This window comes from Diuraphis noxia, unplaced genomic scaffold (assembly GCF_037042655.1).
Source record: "Diuraphis noxia isolate RWA-SAM2 unplaced genomic scaffold, SU_Dnox_SAM2 contig0001, whole genome shotgun sequence".
Taxonomy (NCBI): domain Eukaryota; kingdom Metazoa; phylum Arthropoda; class Insecta; order Hemiptera; family Aphididae; genus Diuraphis; species Diuraphis noxia.
The window spans coordinates 90,806,620-90,824,647 of NW_028301711.1; the positions used below are offsets into that span (position 1 = coordinate 90,806,620).

The 18,028-nt window shown below is 27.6% G+C and overlaps 2 protein-coding genes across 5 annotated transcripts in view; one reads left to right on the top strand and one right to left on the bottom strand.

Moving 5' to 3' along the window:
- LOC107167525 (ATPase phospholipid transporting 8A1) overlaps window positions 1–2,521 on the bottom strand; it is a 37,735-nt gene extending 35,214 nt beyond the window's left edge. For 3 of the 4 annotated variants that reach the window (XM_015516618.2, XM_015516616.2, XM_015516615.2), the window contains exon 1: window positions 2,166–2,521. Coding sequence is in view for 1 of the 4 variants with exons in the window: in XM_015516619.2 (XP_015372105.2) it covers window positions 2,166–2,214 (49 nt within the window). In the remaining 3 variants the exon portion in view is untranslated. The remainder of the gene's footprint in view (window positions 1–2,165) is intronic. The other variant, XM_015516619.2, reaches the window with a different exon arrangement.
- Window positions 2,522–2,650: 129 nt separating this feature from the next.
- On the top strand, window positions 2,651–11,230 carry Vamp7 (Vesicle-associated membrane protein 7). Its single transcript, XM_015516620.2, has 6 exons — window positions 2,651–3,494; window positions 8,220–8,449; window positions 8,525–8,662; window positions 8,736–8,826; window positions 8,886–9,046; window positions 9,667–11,230. Exons 2-6 carry the CDS (start codon window positions 8,246–8,248, stop codon window positions 9,724–9,726), a joined length of 654 nt encoding a protein of 217 aa, XP_015372106.1. The 5' UTR covers window positions 2,651–3,494; window positions 8,220–8,245; the 3' UTR covers window positions 9,727–11,230.
- The last annotated feature ends 6,798 nt before the right edge of the window (window positions 11,231–18,028 follow it).

Here is an 18,028-nt window from a genome sequence, read left to right on the forward strand (position 1 = left end):
TGGTACCTATATGAGACAGTTAAGAGTACATAACATTGACATTTGTTGTCTCTGTATTACAAATGTATAACATGGCAAATTTACGCTCAGAAAATCCGGTTTAACTTTGTGAAATTAAAAATTGAATTGAAATGACCTATTATCGAACTTGATGGTAAGAACATTATCTGTGTTTGTGTATAGGTTTTTACGATAATTTAGTTTTAATTGAATTAAGAGCATTTTTAATATATCCTATACGAGGGCGTACCCAAAAGAAACCGAACTGATGTTGTGCGGGACAGAGTATTAGTAGTACCGTGTTTTTGTCAGTAAGGGCGTATAGACATACTTCTCAACATTGAGTATGCCAATGGCCGTTATCGTAGAAGGCTGTGTTACGTTGATGTGATTTTTTTTCAAAGTTATTTTGTGTACTCGTCATTTTTGTAATGGCTGATTAGCGTGAACAGCGCACGGCAGTCAAGTTTTGTTTCCTGATCGGGAAAATAGGCACAGAAACCCTTGAGATGTTGAAAACAGCTTACAAAGTGATGCTTTAAGGATAACTCAAGTATTTGAGTGGTTTTCCCGTTACAAAAGTGGTGAAATGTCGATAGAATATCAAGCTCGCTCGTCCTTCGACGTCGCAAACCGACAAAAATGTAAAAAATGATCCTGGAAGATCGACGGCAACCATTGAAGAAGTAGCGGAGAGATCTAGTGTGACATGGAGTTTAGTACAGAGAATTTTAAGAGAAGGTTTGGGGATGAGACGGGTGGCTGCAAAATTTGTTCCTCGACTGCTGACTGAGCAGCAAAACCAAAGCCGCGTGGATTCATGCTCTTCTTTGAAAGAAGAATTCCAAAATGACCCAAATTTCTTTTCCAAGGTCATTACAGGTGACGAATCATGGTGCTATGGATATGATCCTGAAACCAAGCAACAATCGAGCCAATGGAAGACTCCAGCAAAAAACAGAGGAGTTGGCAGGCATCACAAAAGATGAGTTTAAAAAATGCTTTGAAAATTGGAATAAAAGATTGGACAAGTGCATTAACTCCAACGGAGAGTACTTTGAAGGTAATTAAATGTTTTTTTGTAAAAAAAATAAATAAATAATTTGTACAAAAATAGTTTGGTTTCTTTTGGGTACGCCCTCATATTATACACGTAAAACTTGCTAAAATTTAAACTATCATAAAAAATCTACACACAAACATAGGTAATGTTCTAACGATTATGTTTAATAATTGGTTGATTAATTATAATTTTTAAACAATCGAAGCTACTTGTGATTTTCCAAGTGAATATTTGGTTAGATTAGGTTATGCACTTATAAAATGAAGAAAAAAAATGACAGTGTTACATCTTCTTAATATGATTTAGAGTTAAATCTATTATATTGAAGTTAATAGTAGTATAGAAGTATTTAGTATCGCTATTGCCATTTACCTACGTCTGATATTATTTTATTACAAAATGAAATTTAATTATAAGTTTTTTCTTAAGGAAAATTAATAAAACAAAAGACAACTAGAAAGACTTAATTCTAAGCTAAACTCAGAGCTAAACATTGTAAAATGTGTTTCAATTGTTACCAAGTAAAGATGGTAAACAAGAAAAATGTTTTTAATTGAATAATGAAGTCTTAAAATTAAATGAGTGCTGATAAACGATAAAAAAAAATAAGTAAGTGGTATCAGCAAAAGCCAGTATTATTTAAACAAATTAATGTGTCTTTCAGTCAGCATTCAATACTTCGACCAACACAAAAAACTAACTGATCCTACATATTTCAAATTAAGCTGAAATAGTTTTGGATTCAAATATAATACCTACTACATTTAGATGAATCATTTTAAAAAATAAGCTAAAACATTATGAAAAATTGATCAATGAGATTTGTAAAGTGGCTTTCTAAAATATGTGAAAGTGAAAACGCCCTATTTCTCAAAATAAGAAATAAAATTGAATGATCTTACAAATGTGAATACTAGAAAATTGTGGAAATTTTTTACTGAATTTCCTGTGTATAACATAAAAGAAGAAATGTTATGCTAACTAAGCAAGTATTAATACTCATTAATTAGTTTTTCAGCAATTAGTTAGTATTATCAGTGTTAGTGTAAATTGAATATAATTAGCAGATATAAAAGCAACAAAAACTTATTAATATACTAACCAAGTCTGGTCAATTGCCTCCTGTTGCGAATCCAAGAAAACATGGTCATAGATTGTTCGTACCTTGAAACACAACTAACATTAACCACAGCCTAAGTATAAAACGTCACTGGAGTGTCGGCACATTATTGAGTGTCACAGGAAATACATAAATGCACCATTAACGAGGTAAAAAAACAAATAAGTTTTACGCGTTCGAACCAAATGTCGTAAACATAAAAATACAATTAGAGAAGTGTGTTTGTGAATTGATTTCTAGCGTTTTAATTGAAAAGCGACAAATAAGTTCTCTAACCCAAACAATGAAACAACCGCACGATGTGAATATGTGATGTCTGATGTCTATGAACTCGTTATCAGTATTCAGCTGCACTAGAGCATTAAGTTGTTATCAGTAGTCTTTTACTATAAATATTTTGTCATGCCCTTTGTGATGGCGTCATTTGCCCAACAACAACTTACTCCTATCGTCCACGACAAAGTTCTTCTGTTTTTCATTTTCCTTATAGATTTTTTTTTTTTTTGAGCCCAAAACACTCAAAAAATCAATAGGCACGCAATAAAACGCTGGATGTCGGCACGAAATTGATTTTTTGGGGAGCGAGTAAATTCAAAATAGTCGACGTAAATGTGCGTCACGTGACGGTACAAGTGGTCGATCTCCGAGATATCAATTTTTTCCCTGTTTTTCTTTGTCTATTTTTCATGGTCTTCAGATCACGTAGCTTGGACGGTGCCATACTCGAATAGTCAATTCAGAATTCAGATAATCAGCGGCGGCAGAGATAACGCGAACACTCGGCGGTCAGCAGGCTACGCATCGACAAAAACAACTTTAAATTAATAATTTTTTACCGATAGACCATTATGGCATTGTCGTTTTTTTAATGGCGACATCGATCATATTATTATAGTTGTAAGTTTGTTACAAGTTGTGTGTCCGTTATTTAAGTCGTATGCGCACCATCATCGAAAAACAATAACATTTCGAATAATAATATAATATTAATATCGTGTGTTGTCCTTGCACACGGTTGCGTCACACATATCATTTTCTCATTTCTGTTAGCGAACAGTTTCGTGTCTGGTGTTTCACACAACTGTCGTCGTCTGGCTTCCCAGTTTCCCACCCAAGCAACTAGCGGAAAGAAACCCCAAAACCAAAAGTGATAGGTATATATGCACCAATCGCTCGATCGAAGACAAGTGTCAATTACTACCCGTGCACATAATCAAGTGGTACTACACATTTGCCCATTGAGCTTTTGATACTTTAGATTTTCGAACAATGAACAATGAATGCTGATGTCTGAAAACTTTTAATTACGCAGTAAGTATCTAAGTAGTGTGCATCATAGATACTAACTAGTGCCTTCATATTTGTATAATGTTATTTTTTCCTTATTGTTAATCATAACAATTTTATGTAATGCAATCATCACTAGGACACTATTATATTATATTCTTACTTGCTGTATCCTTACTTAAACAATCACTCAAGACTAATCATGTTACAACTTGATTAAGTAGTTTTTTGATAGTTGATCAATATTTTTATTGGTATTTCTGAGTACTAGGAAGGTTCATAAATAGGTTTAATAATTAAAATTAGTACAACTTCACAAAAACAATTTTCATTTCTTTAGTTGCACATTTGAGACTGAAATATTTAGTTCTGTGAATATTTTCAATTTGTATATGTTGCTAAAAAAAGGAAATTTTTATCTCATAAGAATGAAAATAAATTAAAGTAAAAATTAATATATTTTTATGCTTCCTTTATATGATTGGTTCTTATGTAAAATATAATTGTTGTTAAATTGTATTTGGAAACTAATTAGATACCTAATAACCTATTCATTCATTAATGCCAGATTGCATGAACATCACTAAATATTTAACAAATCAATATAATGGTCCCTTAAAAACTAGCTTAAACATGATTTAGTGGGCCATTATTGAACCATTGATTTAATCAATTTTTCATGCAACATGGTTGTAGCGGCTCGTGCTATGTAAAACATGAGCACATACCCTACTTAAAATATTAGAATTTGTTAAATTTATTTAAGAATTTATATTGAATTAAAATATCATGTATTATTTCCATAGATTTATTTACATATTTAGTTAGTAATTTTGACAATATTGTAAAAATACAAGAAGGCATGAAGGCATATGCACCATAGTACGCAAGCACCAGGCAGCAAAAATAGATAATTTAATTTAGATTAGTTATTATAATTATGACTGTGAGTTTAACGTAGTAAATAACCTGAAAAGATGCATTTAAAATCTCAATCAATTTTTTTTTAAATGGACTTTATATATGAGTATATCTAAAAAAATGAATTCAGAATATAAAACAAACCTAGGTATATAAATCTATCAAGCTGTGCTAAGAAAAAACTATACTTATTATTATTTTTAACCATTTACAAAAATGTAAAAGAAATAATTAATAATTATGCTTCTGTGAACACCTCTCATCAACTTTTAAACCACACTACTCATTACTCAGCCCCACCAAAGTTGATAAATAAACATATATCTTGAATTTCCTTTGCCTATGACAATGCAACTCAAGCATATATTATCTCCTCATGAAATTGCATATCTAATTAATTAATCTTAAAAACATAAATCTCCCGGTTATGATTTAATCAAATTGCAGTTCATATCCCCAAAAAAAAAAATGTTCCTCACTTTTATATACAATTCTATGATAAGGCTCACCTACTTTTCTGTACTCTAGAAATATTCCATGATAATAATCCATAAGTCAGGCAAACCCACAGAAATTCCCCAATCGTTCGGACCAATCGACTTATTGCCCTATTTCTCAAAAATTTTCAAAAAACTGATCCTTAAACATCTTCTACCAATCATAGAAATAAACATAGGCGTACGGACAGGGGCAGCAAGGTGTGCTCTTGCTGCCCCTGGATGGTTTGAATATATTTGTATGGGCCGGACTATATAATAATAACATAACATAATAAATTAATAATATAACTGTATTATAATGATAAAGAATAATGTGTTATTGATATTTGATGTATTTTTAATTTTGATATGGTAACTGGTGTTGAGCAAAAACAATCTATGATTAACCAATGATTATCGTTTAAAATATTTTTATTTAATGGTCAGAGGTTAATTTTGATTTTGAGCTTAAAAATGTTAGTTTAATACCCATGTATGGGCCGGTAAAAATATTCGCTGCCCCCGACTTGAAACTTTGCACGCCTATGGAAATAAACCTTCCCAATACTCAATTCTGATTTAGGCACAATCATTCCACAATACATCAGATCCACCGTCTTGTAGATAAGATCTCTTTTTCTCTTGAAGAAAAGCTCATATGCACAGGAGTGTTTTTAGACGTTGAACAGGCATTTGATCAAGTTTGGCACCAAGGGCTCCTCCACAAAATCAAAGCGATTTTCTCCTCATAATTTAATCTACTTATAAAATCATATCTTAGTGATCGCCACTTCTCTGTGCACTCAGTAACAACTTTTTCAAATATTTCTAAATTGAAACCTGTGTCCCGCAAGGTGCAGTTATTGCACTACTCCTTTTTAAAATCTATACCGCGGACAAGTCTACTACTCTAAACACAATGGTGGCCAACTTTACGGATGATAAAGCACTGCTTGCATGCCACATTGACCCATACATAGCTGCCTTTATTATGCAAACCCATCTTGGCCTGCTATACACAAAATGGGGCCCTGAAATTAAACCAAGCGAAATCGCTTCATTCTATTTTCACACTCCGCCCCAGAGACTGTCCACAACTATTCCTTAATAGTCAACCTCTACCGTACTCTCAAAACGTCAAATATCTTAGACTAACCCTAAACACCGGCTCACATGGGCTCCTCATATATGCTCCAAACGTTTAATGCTCAATGATTGTAGCCGCCAGCTGCGACACCTACTGACCTCTAAACATATTCATCTGAATAACAATCTCCTTTTGTACAAAATTCTACTTAAACCAATACGGGTCTATAGTATATAGCTCCGGGGTAAGCAAAGCCTACCAACATCAATTGAACCTATCCAAAACTCTAAGACAAATGACTAAAGTACCTTATTACGTTTTCAATCACGCATTCCATCACAACCTCTCCATGCCCTTTGGCCCATGTGGGCCCCAATCAGCACGGCACTGGGCCGCGAGCCATAGGTATAATATTATATATTATATATGTATATTTATAATATAATTAAGTTTTTTTCTAATAAATTTTTTTTTTTTAATTTTCTTAATTTTTTTATTCCTAATAACTATATATACATGTATATAATATATATTATAGTTTTATGAAAACGTATATATAGGTATGCTATGGGTGGACCTCAAATATTTTTTTACAAAATTAGTGGTCCGCAAAACTAAAAAGGTTGGGAACCGCTGATGTACCTTATTTAAAATTTTTTTGGAAATAATTAAATTAAAAAATTTAAAAAAATAAAAAAATAAAATAATTGTAGTTCTTATCCCTGTGAATCTCATTTCAAACATTTTAATATCCATTATTTCATGAGATATCCCAATGGATATATGCTCGCGGGACACCCTGTATATAAATGGATTTCTGTCTATTTGTCCTTAATGCATTCCCATTCCAATCGCTGGACCAATTGCTAAAAAATTTGGTACAGAGATATATATTAAACCTATAGACAGAAGAGAAGCTAAATTCAAAATTAATAGGCCCAAATTATAAAATTATTAGTATCAATAAATATTATTCAATTAAATACTTCAATGATTAGGCTTTTCTCGATAAAACAAATAAAATTACATAATGTTAAACTAAATTGAATATCGTTGTAAGATTATTACTTAATATATTTTAACCATTATCTATCTATGTGTATAAAAATGTACTGCTAGCATAATCACAGGAAACAAATTTAACACAGTTTGAGATACATAAGAGATAGAATTTTTAACGGGTTAAGAAGTTCACAGGTTCAGTTAATATGTTATATAATAATAAATAATTAGAATAATAAAAAAAATAAGCAACCATCTATAAACTAAAATTCCCATCGTAAGTATCAAAATGTCTTGCACCTCCCATAGTTGGGCCTATCGCTTTTTAACTTAATCTATCTTCTGCCCATAGGTCTTATATTTATATCTGTACCAAATTTTGTCGCAATCAGTCCAGCGGTTTAAGAATGCATAAAGGACAGACAGACAGAAATCCATTTTTATATACATGTATAGATAGATAGATTAAAAGAAAACATTTTATGAAATTACTTTCCAACAAATGTCAAAGAAATCTAGTTACAAGAAACTAATCTCAGCTTATATTGTTATTTTTATTTTTACATTTATGATTGATATTGTTGAGTGCATAAAATTGGATTAAAAAAATGTATAAAATATTATATAGATCAATTGTCTGGTTATAGAATAGTAAGTTTAATATCTTCATGATGTATATAATATATATATAATTCTTGTGATGATCTTAATTTTGTATTTAAATATATTTAAATAGAATACAGAATAAAATGACATAATGTAATAAGTTGTGTTTTTAATCAAATAACTTATTTCTAAGCTTATAATTATAACACTAACTGCCTAAATGAATTAATCCTTGATTTAATTTATCAAACGTTATTAATTATTCAAACAAACTATAGGTAATAGATATAATGATGTAACTTAATTCTTTATGATACTAAATTTAAATATTCATTTTTATTATCAATATTAAATTCATATGGTTAATACTTAATCGTATATAATAATAACAACAATAATAGATAATAAATAATCATACATTATATTTATTTTCAATCAAGTAAAATTTAAAAAAAAATTGACATATTATGTATATTATAACAATTAATTGGTTATATCGGTGATTTTAGAATAGTTTAAAACACTGATTAATTTCTTTTACAATTAAATCGATAAATTCTTAATCAAGAATCAATTAATTTGAATAAATGATTATAAATTTCATAACATATGATACATTTATCAGGTTAATCAAGTTAAAACTATTTATTTCAGGCAGTTCATAAAATAATTGATAAACAATGCCGCTCTTCTACAGTGTAGTAGCCAGAGGTATGGTTGTACTAGCCAAGCATGCCAACTATCAGGGGAATTTCGCAGAAATTCTTGAAGGAGTCTTAATCCAAATTGGACCAGAAAACAAAAAACAAAGTTTACTACATGACCGATACTTGTATCACTACATTTGTGAAGATCAAATAGTTTATATGTGTATCACAGATGATGTAAGTGAATTTATGAATTATATAATGTTTTATGATCAACCTAACTAATATTTTATAATTCTTATGTGTTTATAGGAATTCCAAAGATCTAAAGCATTTTTTTTCTTAAATGAAATAAAACGAAGATTTCAAGCTACATATGGTCAACGAGCATCCAATGCTATTGCATATTCCATGAATTCTGAGTTTGCTCCAATACTTGCTTCTGAAATGGTAAACCACTTCAAGCATTCATCTATATAAAATATTTATTTTCAAAGATAGTAACGATAATTTTTTTTCATAGAAACGATTTTCTAGTCCTAATGAATTTGATACATTATCAAAAGTACATGGAGAACTAGATGAATTAAAAGACATAATGGTTCGAAATATTGGTAAATATATAATTATTATAAGCTATCATTTTATTACTATTTAATAATCCTATTTTCAGACAGTGTAGCTCTTCGCGGTGAAAAACTTGAATTATTGGTTAATAAAACTGAAAACTTGTGTTCACAATCCATGAATTTCAGAGTTCAAAGTCGTACACTACGTCGTTCATTATTCTGGAAAAATGTCAAAATATATGTTTTATTTATAGCTATAGGACTTGTAAGTAAAATATTTATATTATGTGGTTACATTCAACAACTTAACAATAATGCGTTTTAAAAAAAATAGTTAATACTTTTTTATATGATATTGAAATTATATATACAACATTTTAGAATTGGTAAAAAACCTGATGTTTTGTGTTTTTAGATATGTTCTTGTCAATATCCTGTTTCCTTAATAAAATAATTTTAATTCCAAATATTGTTGAAAAACAATCATTTAAATCTGCTATATTTTCTATCAACTTGAGTTTTTTCCTTATTATATTTTTACCAATATTAAAATGTTAATCAATTTTTTTTTTTTGTGTATTGTATTCCAGATCTATAAAATTAATTTTTTTTATGGAGTTTTAAAGAATCTGAAGTTTAAAAATGTAAACCACTTGAAAAATAGTATTTATAGTAAATTCATAATATTCCAAAATACAATTATCACATTTTCCCCTTATTTTTGAAATTGCTTTAATAAATTTTTGTTTTTAATTAAAATTATTTCAAAACCTAAATAGAAATAATTTAAAATGTCAATTAAGAATATTCATAAAAAAAAATAGTAAAACCTATTTAATTTTCAACTAGAAATTTTAAAATTGACTAATATGATATTTTTTTCAGGCTGTTATTTATTTCATGACTGCTTTCTTTTGTGGATCACTTGCTCTCAATTGTAGTTAATTTTCATGAAATTATAATATTTGTTTTATGTATAATTATGCCAATAAAACGTCTCAAATTTTATATTTACAAGAAAAATTCCAATACCTATGCTTAAAACGTATTTTTACTTTATTATTGTAAAATATATAAAAAATTTTTTGTTATATCTTTTTAGTCAATTGTTATACATGTTAGACATTGAAATATTGTGATAAAATATATTATTGTACAATAAATTATTCTATAAACAATTTTTACTATAAAATATAATCTTTTATCTCACAAATTATACTTTACTTACATTAATATTTTCCAATGTTTTTATTTTTTAACTAGAATGATTTATTTAATTCATAAGTATTGTTTTTTTCTAACTTATGAACGAAATAATTTCATGGGAATAATCAACAATCTCTTCAGTTGTCAAATAAATACAATATATAATATAATATTTAAAAATGTTGTAATTTTTATTTAGTTTACATTATTCAAAAGTAGAATTAGAGTATCATATTATTTTATTGAATAATCAATTCTTAAAAGTTAGAATTGAATAATAATGATTGTATGTTTGTTTAATATACTATCTAATATCTACAATCTAACTATAAAAAATTGTATTTAATTTTTATTGTAAGGCCAATGTTTGAATGATGTAATGAGTGAAATGGTTAAAATAGCATAATACTATGGTTGCATTCTGTTCACGTTGAACAACTATGAAGTGGAACAAATATTCAAAATATAAAAAATTTAAATACACTAAATTAAGAGTATTTAAAATAACATAAATAAAGATTAAATTAAATTTAAGAAATTAATCATTGTAATATTTATAATAATATAAACATAAGTGTGATTTAGTGACTTATACTTAAATATATTAAATTAAAAATTTTATTAAATAAGTTAAAAGTAAGACACATTTGTCTGTAGCAATGCTTATTATAATGTTATGATGAATTACTTATCAGTAGGGTGTTTGGATTTGAAGGCAAAAAGCCTTTCTTTTAATAATCATAATGGAAAATTTTTTATACAAAAATGTGTTTCAATTAATTTCTAAGACAATGAATGTATTTTATTTTTGCCTTTTTTATGTTTAATTTTCAGTTGATTTAATAATTGTATACACAGATTACATATTATTGGTACAAATTGATAAGAGCTTATGAAGACTGTGCATTGTCAATGTTGTTTCTATAATGATCTATCTGTTACTGTCTTTTCGAGTATTTTATATGACCATAAAAGTACCGTACTAGCTATTTAAAGATTTAAATATGTCCATAATACATAGATTTAAGACTGTTTGTTAGTTCGCATTCGTCGACCATAATTGTCTTCTAATAATTTTTCCACGTGTATATTTTATTCTATTTTTTGTTTTTAACTATGCCGAAAATTAAATTAAATTCTAAGGTGATTTTTTTTTAATACCAACTAGTTACTGAATTTATTTTTGTAGAATATTTTTAAATTGTTTTTTATATAAATTAAATGCCTTTTTTTACATTTTAAATACTTTTTTTATTGATTATGTTGCCTTAAAATTCAAACCCTACTTATCAGTTATCAGAAATATTAACCCTAAAAAAAACGCCAGAAATTTGTTGATTCTACAAAAAAAATTTGAATATTGTTTATTTTATAGGCATATATTCCTATATTTGAGGAACAATATGAATTTGTGAAATATCAAGTTGAATTTAAAAGTATTATTAATTGTTACTCTTGAAATATGATTTCTTTCCACGCAATCCACCAGTCTTTAGTTGTGCAACTTTTTTACAACCGTGTGAGCAAGAAATAATTTCTATAAATGAGAGATGGGCATGATATGACAGTGTGTCCAATCTAGTCTTTTATACGATAACTGATACAACTTAAACAGTTTCATGATAATCTATTCAACATAAACATATTTGAATATGAAATTTTATCAATATCAATAAAATCTACACATTTAAAATATTCAGATTAATGTAGAAATATTATTACATTATTGAGTAATCAATAACTGTTTCAGGAAACTATTCAAGTTGCATAGTTGTAAAAAATCAGGGGTTCTTAAGTAATAACTGAAAAGTACCTTGTTTTAAGGTACATAGCCTTATATTTTACAGCTATAGTAATAACTCATGGACCAGTTTAAATAAATAAAAATATAGATAAACTACTATACATAACTGTGACATACTTCTTTTTCCCTTTTTAAATAAAATGTATTTACATTTTTTATTTGTAAATTTAATATTACATTATTTAATAGTTGAAAATTAAATAATACTATATACAACTTAACTGATCTTTAAATTAATACACTACTTAATTTAATATGTATAAAATTTTGTATAGTACTAAATATGTCATAAATAAATAATATTTGTGTATATTTGATAAACGAATACTTTTCATATTTCATGAAAAGATGGATTTCATTTGATAGGTACTTCAAACTTTTACCTATTCTCCTTGAGTTTCAACATAATAAGATTTGTTTACTGTAATATGGAACTAATAAATATCAATCGATGACTAACAATTTATACTGTGAATTCCCCACTCCCATTAACCATTTAATGCATATTTAAATTTTATATGACTATTTGAGTGATAATTAATAATAAACTATATTTTTCTTTTAAATGTACATTGAGGTTGAATAAGATGAACAACAAACTGTAAATTTAATAAATATTAAATAGGTACCTATACCTAATTGTTGTATGAATATATTTCCTAAAGTAGGTAACTTGTAAGTGGTTATGGCCAGTACTAGTATCTACATTTTTATACCTTATTCATTATTCCCTAATTAGGAAATTAATATTTTAATTTTTAGAATCCCATACTCTTATATATGAATTAAATATAAATTATAATTAACTAGTTGTAACTTGTAATGTTGTAGTATAAAGAAGCAAGTGAAATTCTTTGTTTGAATGCTATTAAACACAGAGCATTGAAGCAATATCAATTAATATTGAAATGTAGATAAGTAAATCATCTGAATTTATCTTTATTTCAACTGTTTAGCGCCCATCTTGGAAATATTTCACAAATAGGTAAGTAGTTAAATATTAAAATAGTCTTCAACTAATTAATATTCTTTTGACTTTTAGTCTGAGTAGGTATATAGATTTTTTGATAAATTTGGATGTTTTGCTGGTATAAAGTGGCATTTGATGATGATTCATCTCAAAGTGACAGATTAAAAAAAATATTATAAAAACATACCATTGTAAAATCAATAGGTACATTCGTTGCTATTAATTCTTATTATTTTTTTTCATGTTTTCATAGCATTTAGTTATATATTTGATTTAAATAATGAATAAGCGCTTATAGGCTAGAAATTAATTAGTAATTACATATTATTACAATTTCTGATTTAAATTTATTACAATCTATTTTCAATTAAATCAATAATTAATTTAAGTCTATACCTATGGCTATATTAGATATTTGTAATAGGTACCTATATAAAAGCTTTGTATAGATACATCAATTATAGGTACATGTATAAGTATAGTATGTCTCACGAAAGAACTGGACCGTTTCGCGCATGTAGAAAGAGCTCACCGTTTACTCCTCACCACGACCGCCGGCAACCACCAGCGACGACCGTCGTCGTCGTTGTAGTGCTGTGGTGCGGTGCGGCGTGGGGATGCGCAAGAATGACCGATTTTGGTCGAGACACGGTCCCGTTCTTTCGTGAGACAGAGTATAGTGCCGTATTTTGTGGGCCCAAAGTTCACATAAATTACATATTTACTAAATATTATTATTTTACATTTTTTTATTCTCAAAATTATTTCAATATAAATATAGAACGAAAAAATATTGAAATGACCTTTGAATACCTAAAAATAAAATAAACTTCTAAATTTCTAAAATGTATGGCTGGTAACACAAGTAAGTAAGTAGGCACACAATTTCAACGTGCGGACATATGGTAAACTGGAACCGCAACATTATCGAAATTTCTATTTGTTTTGCACAGAACTATTGCGAGCAATACTTTTGATAAGTACTTGCAATAAACATAAAAATCGAAATTTTCGGCTCGCAAGTATTACATTTTTAATATAATTTGTTGTACGTAAGTATACTTTACACTAAACTTAATGTTGATAATTTTGTTAATTTATAAAATTATAAATTGATAAATTACACGTGCTTTTTTTTTCAGTTTTCAATCGACGACGCCGCGGGAACTGCTTTCGCATTAACTTCCGCGACGCCGCCAAAATTACACGTGCTTAACTAAATGGAAAATAATTATTTAGGTACAGTTCCTATTAATGACATACCTATTCGTTTAAAACGAAAGCCGTGGCTTAATTAAGAAAATGGAAAAGTTGGAACATATTGTCCTTATAGAAGTTGGAAATAAAATCTTATCAAGAACTAATGGAATGAACAAAAATTTACTAAAAAAAAACCTAACTATTGACGTAGACTTAAACTTTAAATTAGGTTTTTGATTCGCTGCTGCGGTTTACTAAGTGAGATTATAGGTGAATTTTATAATTATGAAGTTATAGCTAGAAAATAATTTTCAGATTCTGGCTATAATATGATTTAGATCAATAAACTAAAAAGAGGAGTTGGTATTCGTTAAACTTTCCGCTGCGAATGACGGAAGTAGGTATTAAATTTTTTTCAAGTTGTGAAAAATTCTAAGTAGAAATTTCAAATATACTTCCCAACAATTGACACATTAATAACTACATGAAAATATTGTGGTAAATCTTATATATCAAAAAATAATTGTTTGGATTTTTCCTCAATTTGAAAAATTTAAGAGAATAAAGAAATACAAATCAATTGTAAAACATTCGTGGAATTTTGTCAAGTAGGCATTAATGAAAATTAATTAATCGAAACATTCGAAACTTAAAACAAATAAATTCAGAGTATTTCTTGTAAATGTTTAAAACTAAATAGACTAGAAGAAACATTTTCAAACATAATAATATTTATTTTTTATTTTTTTATCCATTATGATACACGCTATAGTTAATACAATACCCTAATATAAGAAGTCCTAATTATAAATAATTTATATATGTCTACTCGTGCTAATCACGCTAGCTATACCATATTGTTATCTATCTGACATCTGTTCATTAAAGCAGTCTGTTTATTTTCTCCTGTATTTTGTACGTTAATTCTATTATAAATATAATATATATTATATTTTGACTTCGGCTGTTATTATATATTCAAACATTCAATTATATATAACGATATATTTTATTACCCTTATCTTTGTTTTGTCACGGCTTTATTTTTTTATAGTCAATTGCATAATATTGTTATTTTTATAATAATTGTTATACTACAAAAATTTTATTAAAAAAAGGACAAATAATTCACTTTTGATTGATTGACTTATCTTATATTATAGGTATTTAATATCTATAATATTACCTCCCATTATATATCTGTATCAAGTATCAACATGTAGTCATGGGTGTCCCCAGGGGGGGGGGCAAAACGGGGCACTTGCCCCCCTGGATTAATGTTATATCCACAGCAATTGGTAAAATTCTGGCATAATAATGTTTTTAATGTTTTAATTGTAATAATAATACCTACCTAATTGTAATAATGACGAAACATAATAATTAACTATGAATAAAATGTATAAAAAAAATGTCATTTATTTTTAAAATTAATTTTGTCCCCCCCCCCCCCCTAGAAAAATGTCTGGGGATGCCCATGCATGTAGTTAGTAGGTTACAGTACCTACCTACAGATTTGATTTTCTTTTCATAATAAGTTTTAAACATAAAATAATTAAAATATATCCAGCCATACTATAAAACGATTCAGACAATGTTCAAATGAAAATATGTTTAAACCACAAAATTTTTATTTTACGTGGCATTTAACGTGCTGAATTAATTTTTTCACATTAAATGAAAATCACAACTCTTAAAAAATTATATATTTATAGTTTTCTTGGAGAAAAATAATAAATTCACTATGTTTAGTAAATCATTGTTTAGAACGTGGGTTCTCGGTTCTATCATTATTTTGAAACATAATAAGTAATTACTAATTACTAATAATTATAGTATCACTTAATTCACAACCATCGTCCATCATACATAATTATTAGAGAAACACCAATCGAAAAACTTAAACAATCTAATAGTGTCTACACTTACAACTAGAGAACTTCTGTTAAACATTTACAGTTTTACATAATGCTCAAAGTTTAAAGATTACATTTTATTATTAAAATTATGAATTGTTTATACATCTTAAATTCTTAAAATAATCATAACTCACTTAAAAATTAAAATAAAATAAAAAGCCTATGACATTTTTCCTGGATCAGGGGTTACCAAACTGGCCACAGCCTACAATAGTTTTATTGACTTTTACACATATTTATTTGAATTAAATATGAAATCACCCCAAGACCATATTATGAAATTAGATATGATTAAGTAGACCATTGTTCTGATTTTACCAAAAAAGGAAGGTGTCTTTTTTGTTCAACTGGGCAAACAAGTGTAATTTGCCTAAAATATAACATAAAATTTGTGTTATGTAGAGGGTAGGAACGGTTTTAAAATGTTTCACTACAAATGATAGTTTTAGTTAGTAACTAAAGATTGAAAAACATGTTAATTTGTTTTCTGTTATTCCACATATACACATACCTAAGTATTATATTTTAAATTTCTTATATTTACAATTACCTATATAAACAAATTTTATAATAAAATGTTATGATTATAATAAAATGTGTTTTTAAAAAATACCCTTAATTGGTTTTTAAATCTAATAATATAATTTGTAAAACTAAGTAATAAGGAATATGGATTATGAATCTTCAGGGATAGGTACTAGTGTAAAACAATGGTCTCAAGATTTTGTTGTGTCCTAAAAGATACATCTCAAATTTCAAATTTGGGTAGTCAAATTTTTTTAAGGCAATGTTTTCTAAGTTTAGTGGCCTTATATTAACTAGAAAAACCTTACTTAAAAATTGTCTGTAGCTTTTTTCACCTAGTGAACATTTAAGGGTTAACATCCCAAAACATTAGCTTCCCCATTTATATGAATGTAATAGGAATACAGATTATTTACAATTACTTAAGTAATTCTGTCAATCTAGTATACATTTTATATTTCACGCTTATAGTTTTTATTTATTTATAAATTATAAAAATTTAAAAAACTTAAAAATTCCTCCGCGGATAAGTGTCTGTAAAAAAGTGGTAACCCCTGGCCTAGATCATAATCTTAATATACTATAATAATATAGTATGATTTATTATGTTACTGTAAGACTTAGTGTAAGCTGTTTAATGCATGAGGAAAAACAAATCAAATAACTGGGAATAATCATTGCATCACATATTTATACTTTATAAATTGTACCTACTTACCTTTTCAAAGTTTAGAATTGGGACGTCACAAATTACAATCAAATAAATCATGACAAGGAAAATAACAGATATTTGTAACTGTCAAGGCATTGAAAAATTAAATGATTGATAATAGATCATAATATAAGGAGTGAATATTTTCGTAAACTTATAGTTGTAATATGTTAACACTAACACTTAACAGTCTGCTGTACACTAAGTAGGTATCTAGGTGTCTGTTACTGTAATAGATGTGATGAATTTGAATTCAATAAATTATTGTTTACAAAAAACTATTCTGAGTGAAGACGTTCTCCTATCTGACTATAATATTACCAAGTAAATATAATTATGTATTATTGTGATTAATGTAATTTATTTTAATATGACCAGCAATAGTATTTAGTACTACGGTAAATTTTTATCATTAATTATAGTACTACAGTAAATTAAATACATTTTTGTCAAAAAAAATTGCATCAAAACCTAGACGGGGATACCAAAAATAAATTACCGGATAAATTGGCTTGATACTCCAAGGTCGTTTAAAATCTTTGTCGAGTTTCCGTATTAACAATAATATTAAGATTTATAATTATGTGAATTACACAAAAACAATTACCTATTGCGTATTGCAGAAAAGTTATTTTACTATTTCATTAGTTGTTTTGTTTTTGTTTTCAAAACGACATTTATTTGGTAAGCTTATAAATAACACTCAAAAGTTTATACACACATGCGTTAGAATATATGATTATTAAAAAACGAGCTCTTTTCAAATAAATTTTAACCTCTAGTACGAATTCAACTATGTATTTATGGAATGAGAAGGAATTCAAATAATATAAGACAAGGAGGTAAATGCGAGTAGTCGTGCTATTTTAGTCCAATTAATGCACATCAATACGAAATCAAAGGAGAAGTTT

Coding starts and splice junctions, on each gene's coding strand:
- Vamp7 (XM_015516620.2), top strand. CDS start 8,246: ATGCCGCTCTTCTACAGTGTAGTAGCCAGAGGTATGGTTGTACTAGCC. Junction 8,827..8,885: donor CATAATGGTTCGAAATATTG/GTAAATATATAA, acceptor TCCTATTTTCAG/ACAGTGTAGCTCTTCGCGGT. Junction 9,047..9,666: donor TATTTATAGCTATAGGACTT/GTAAGTAAAATA, acceptor TATTTTTTTCAG/GCTGTTATTTATTTCATGAC.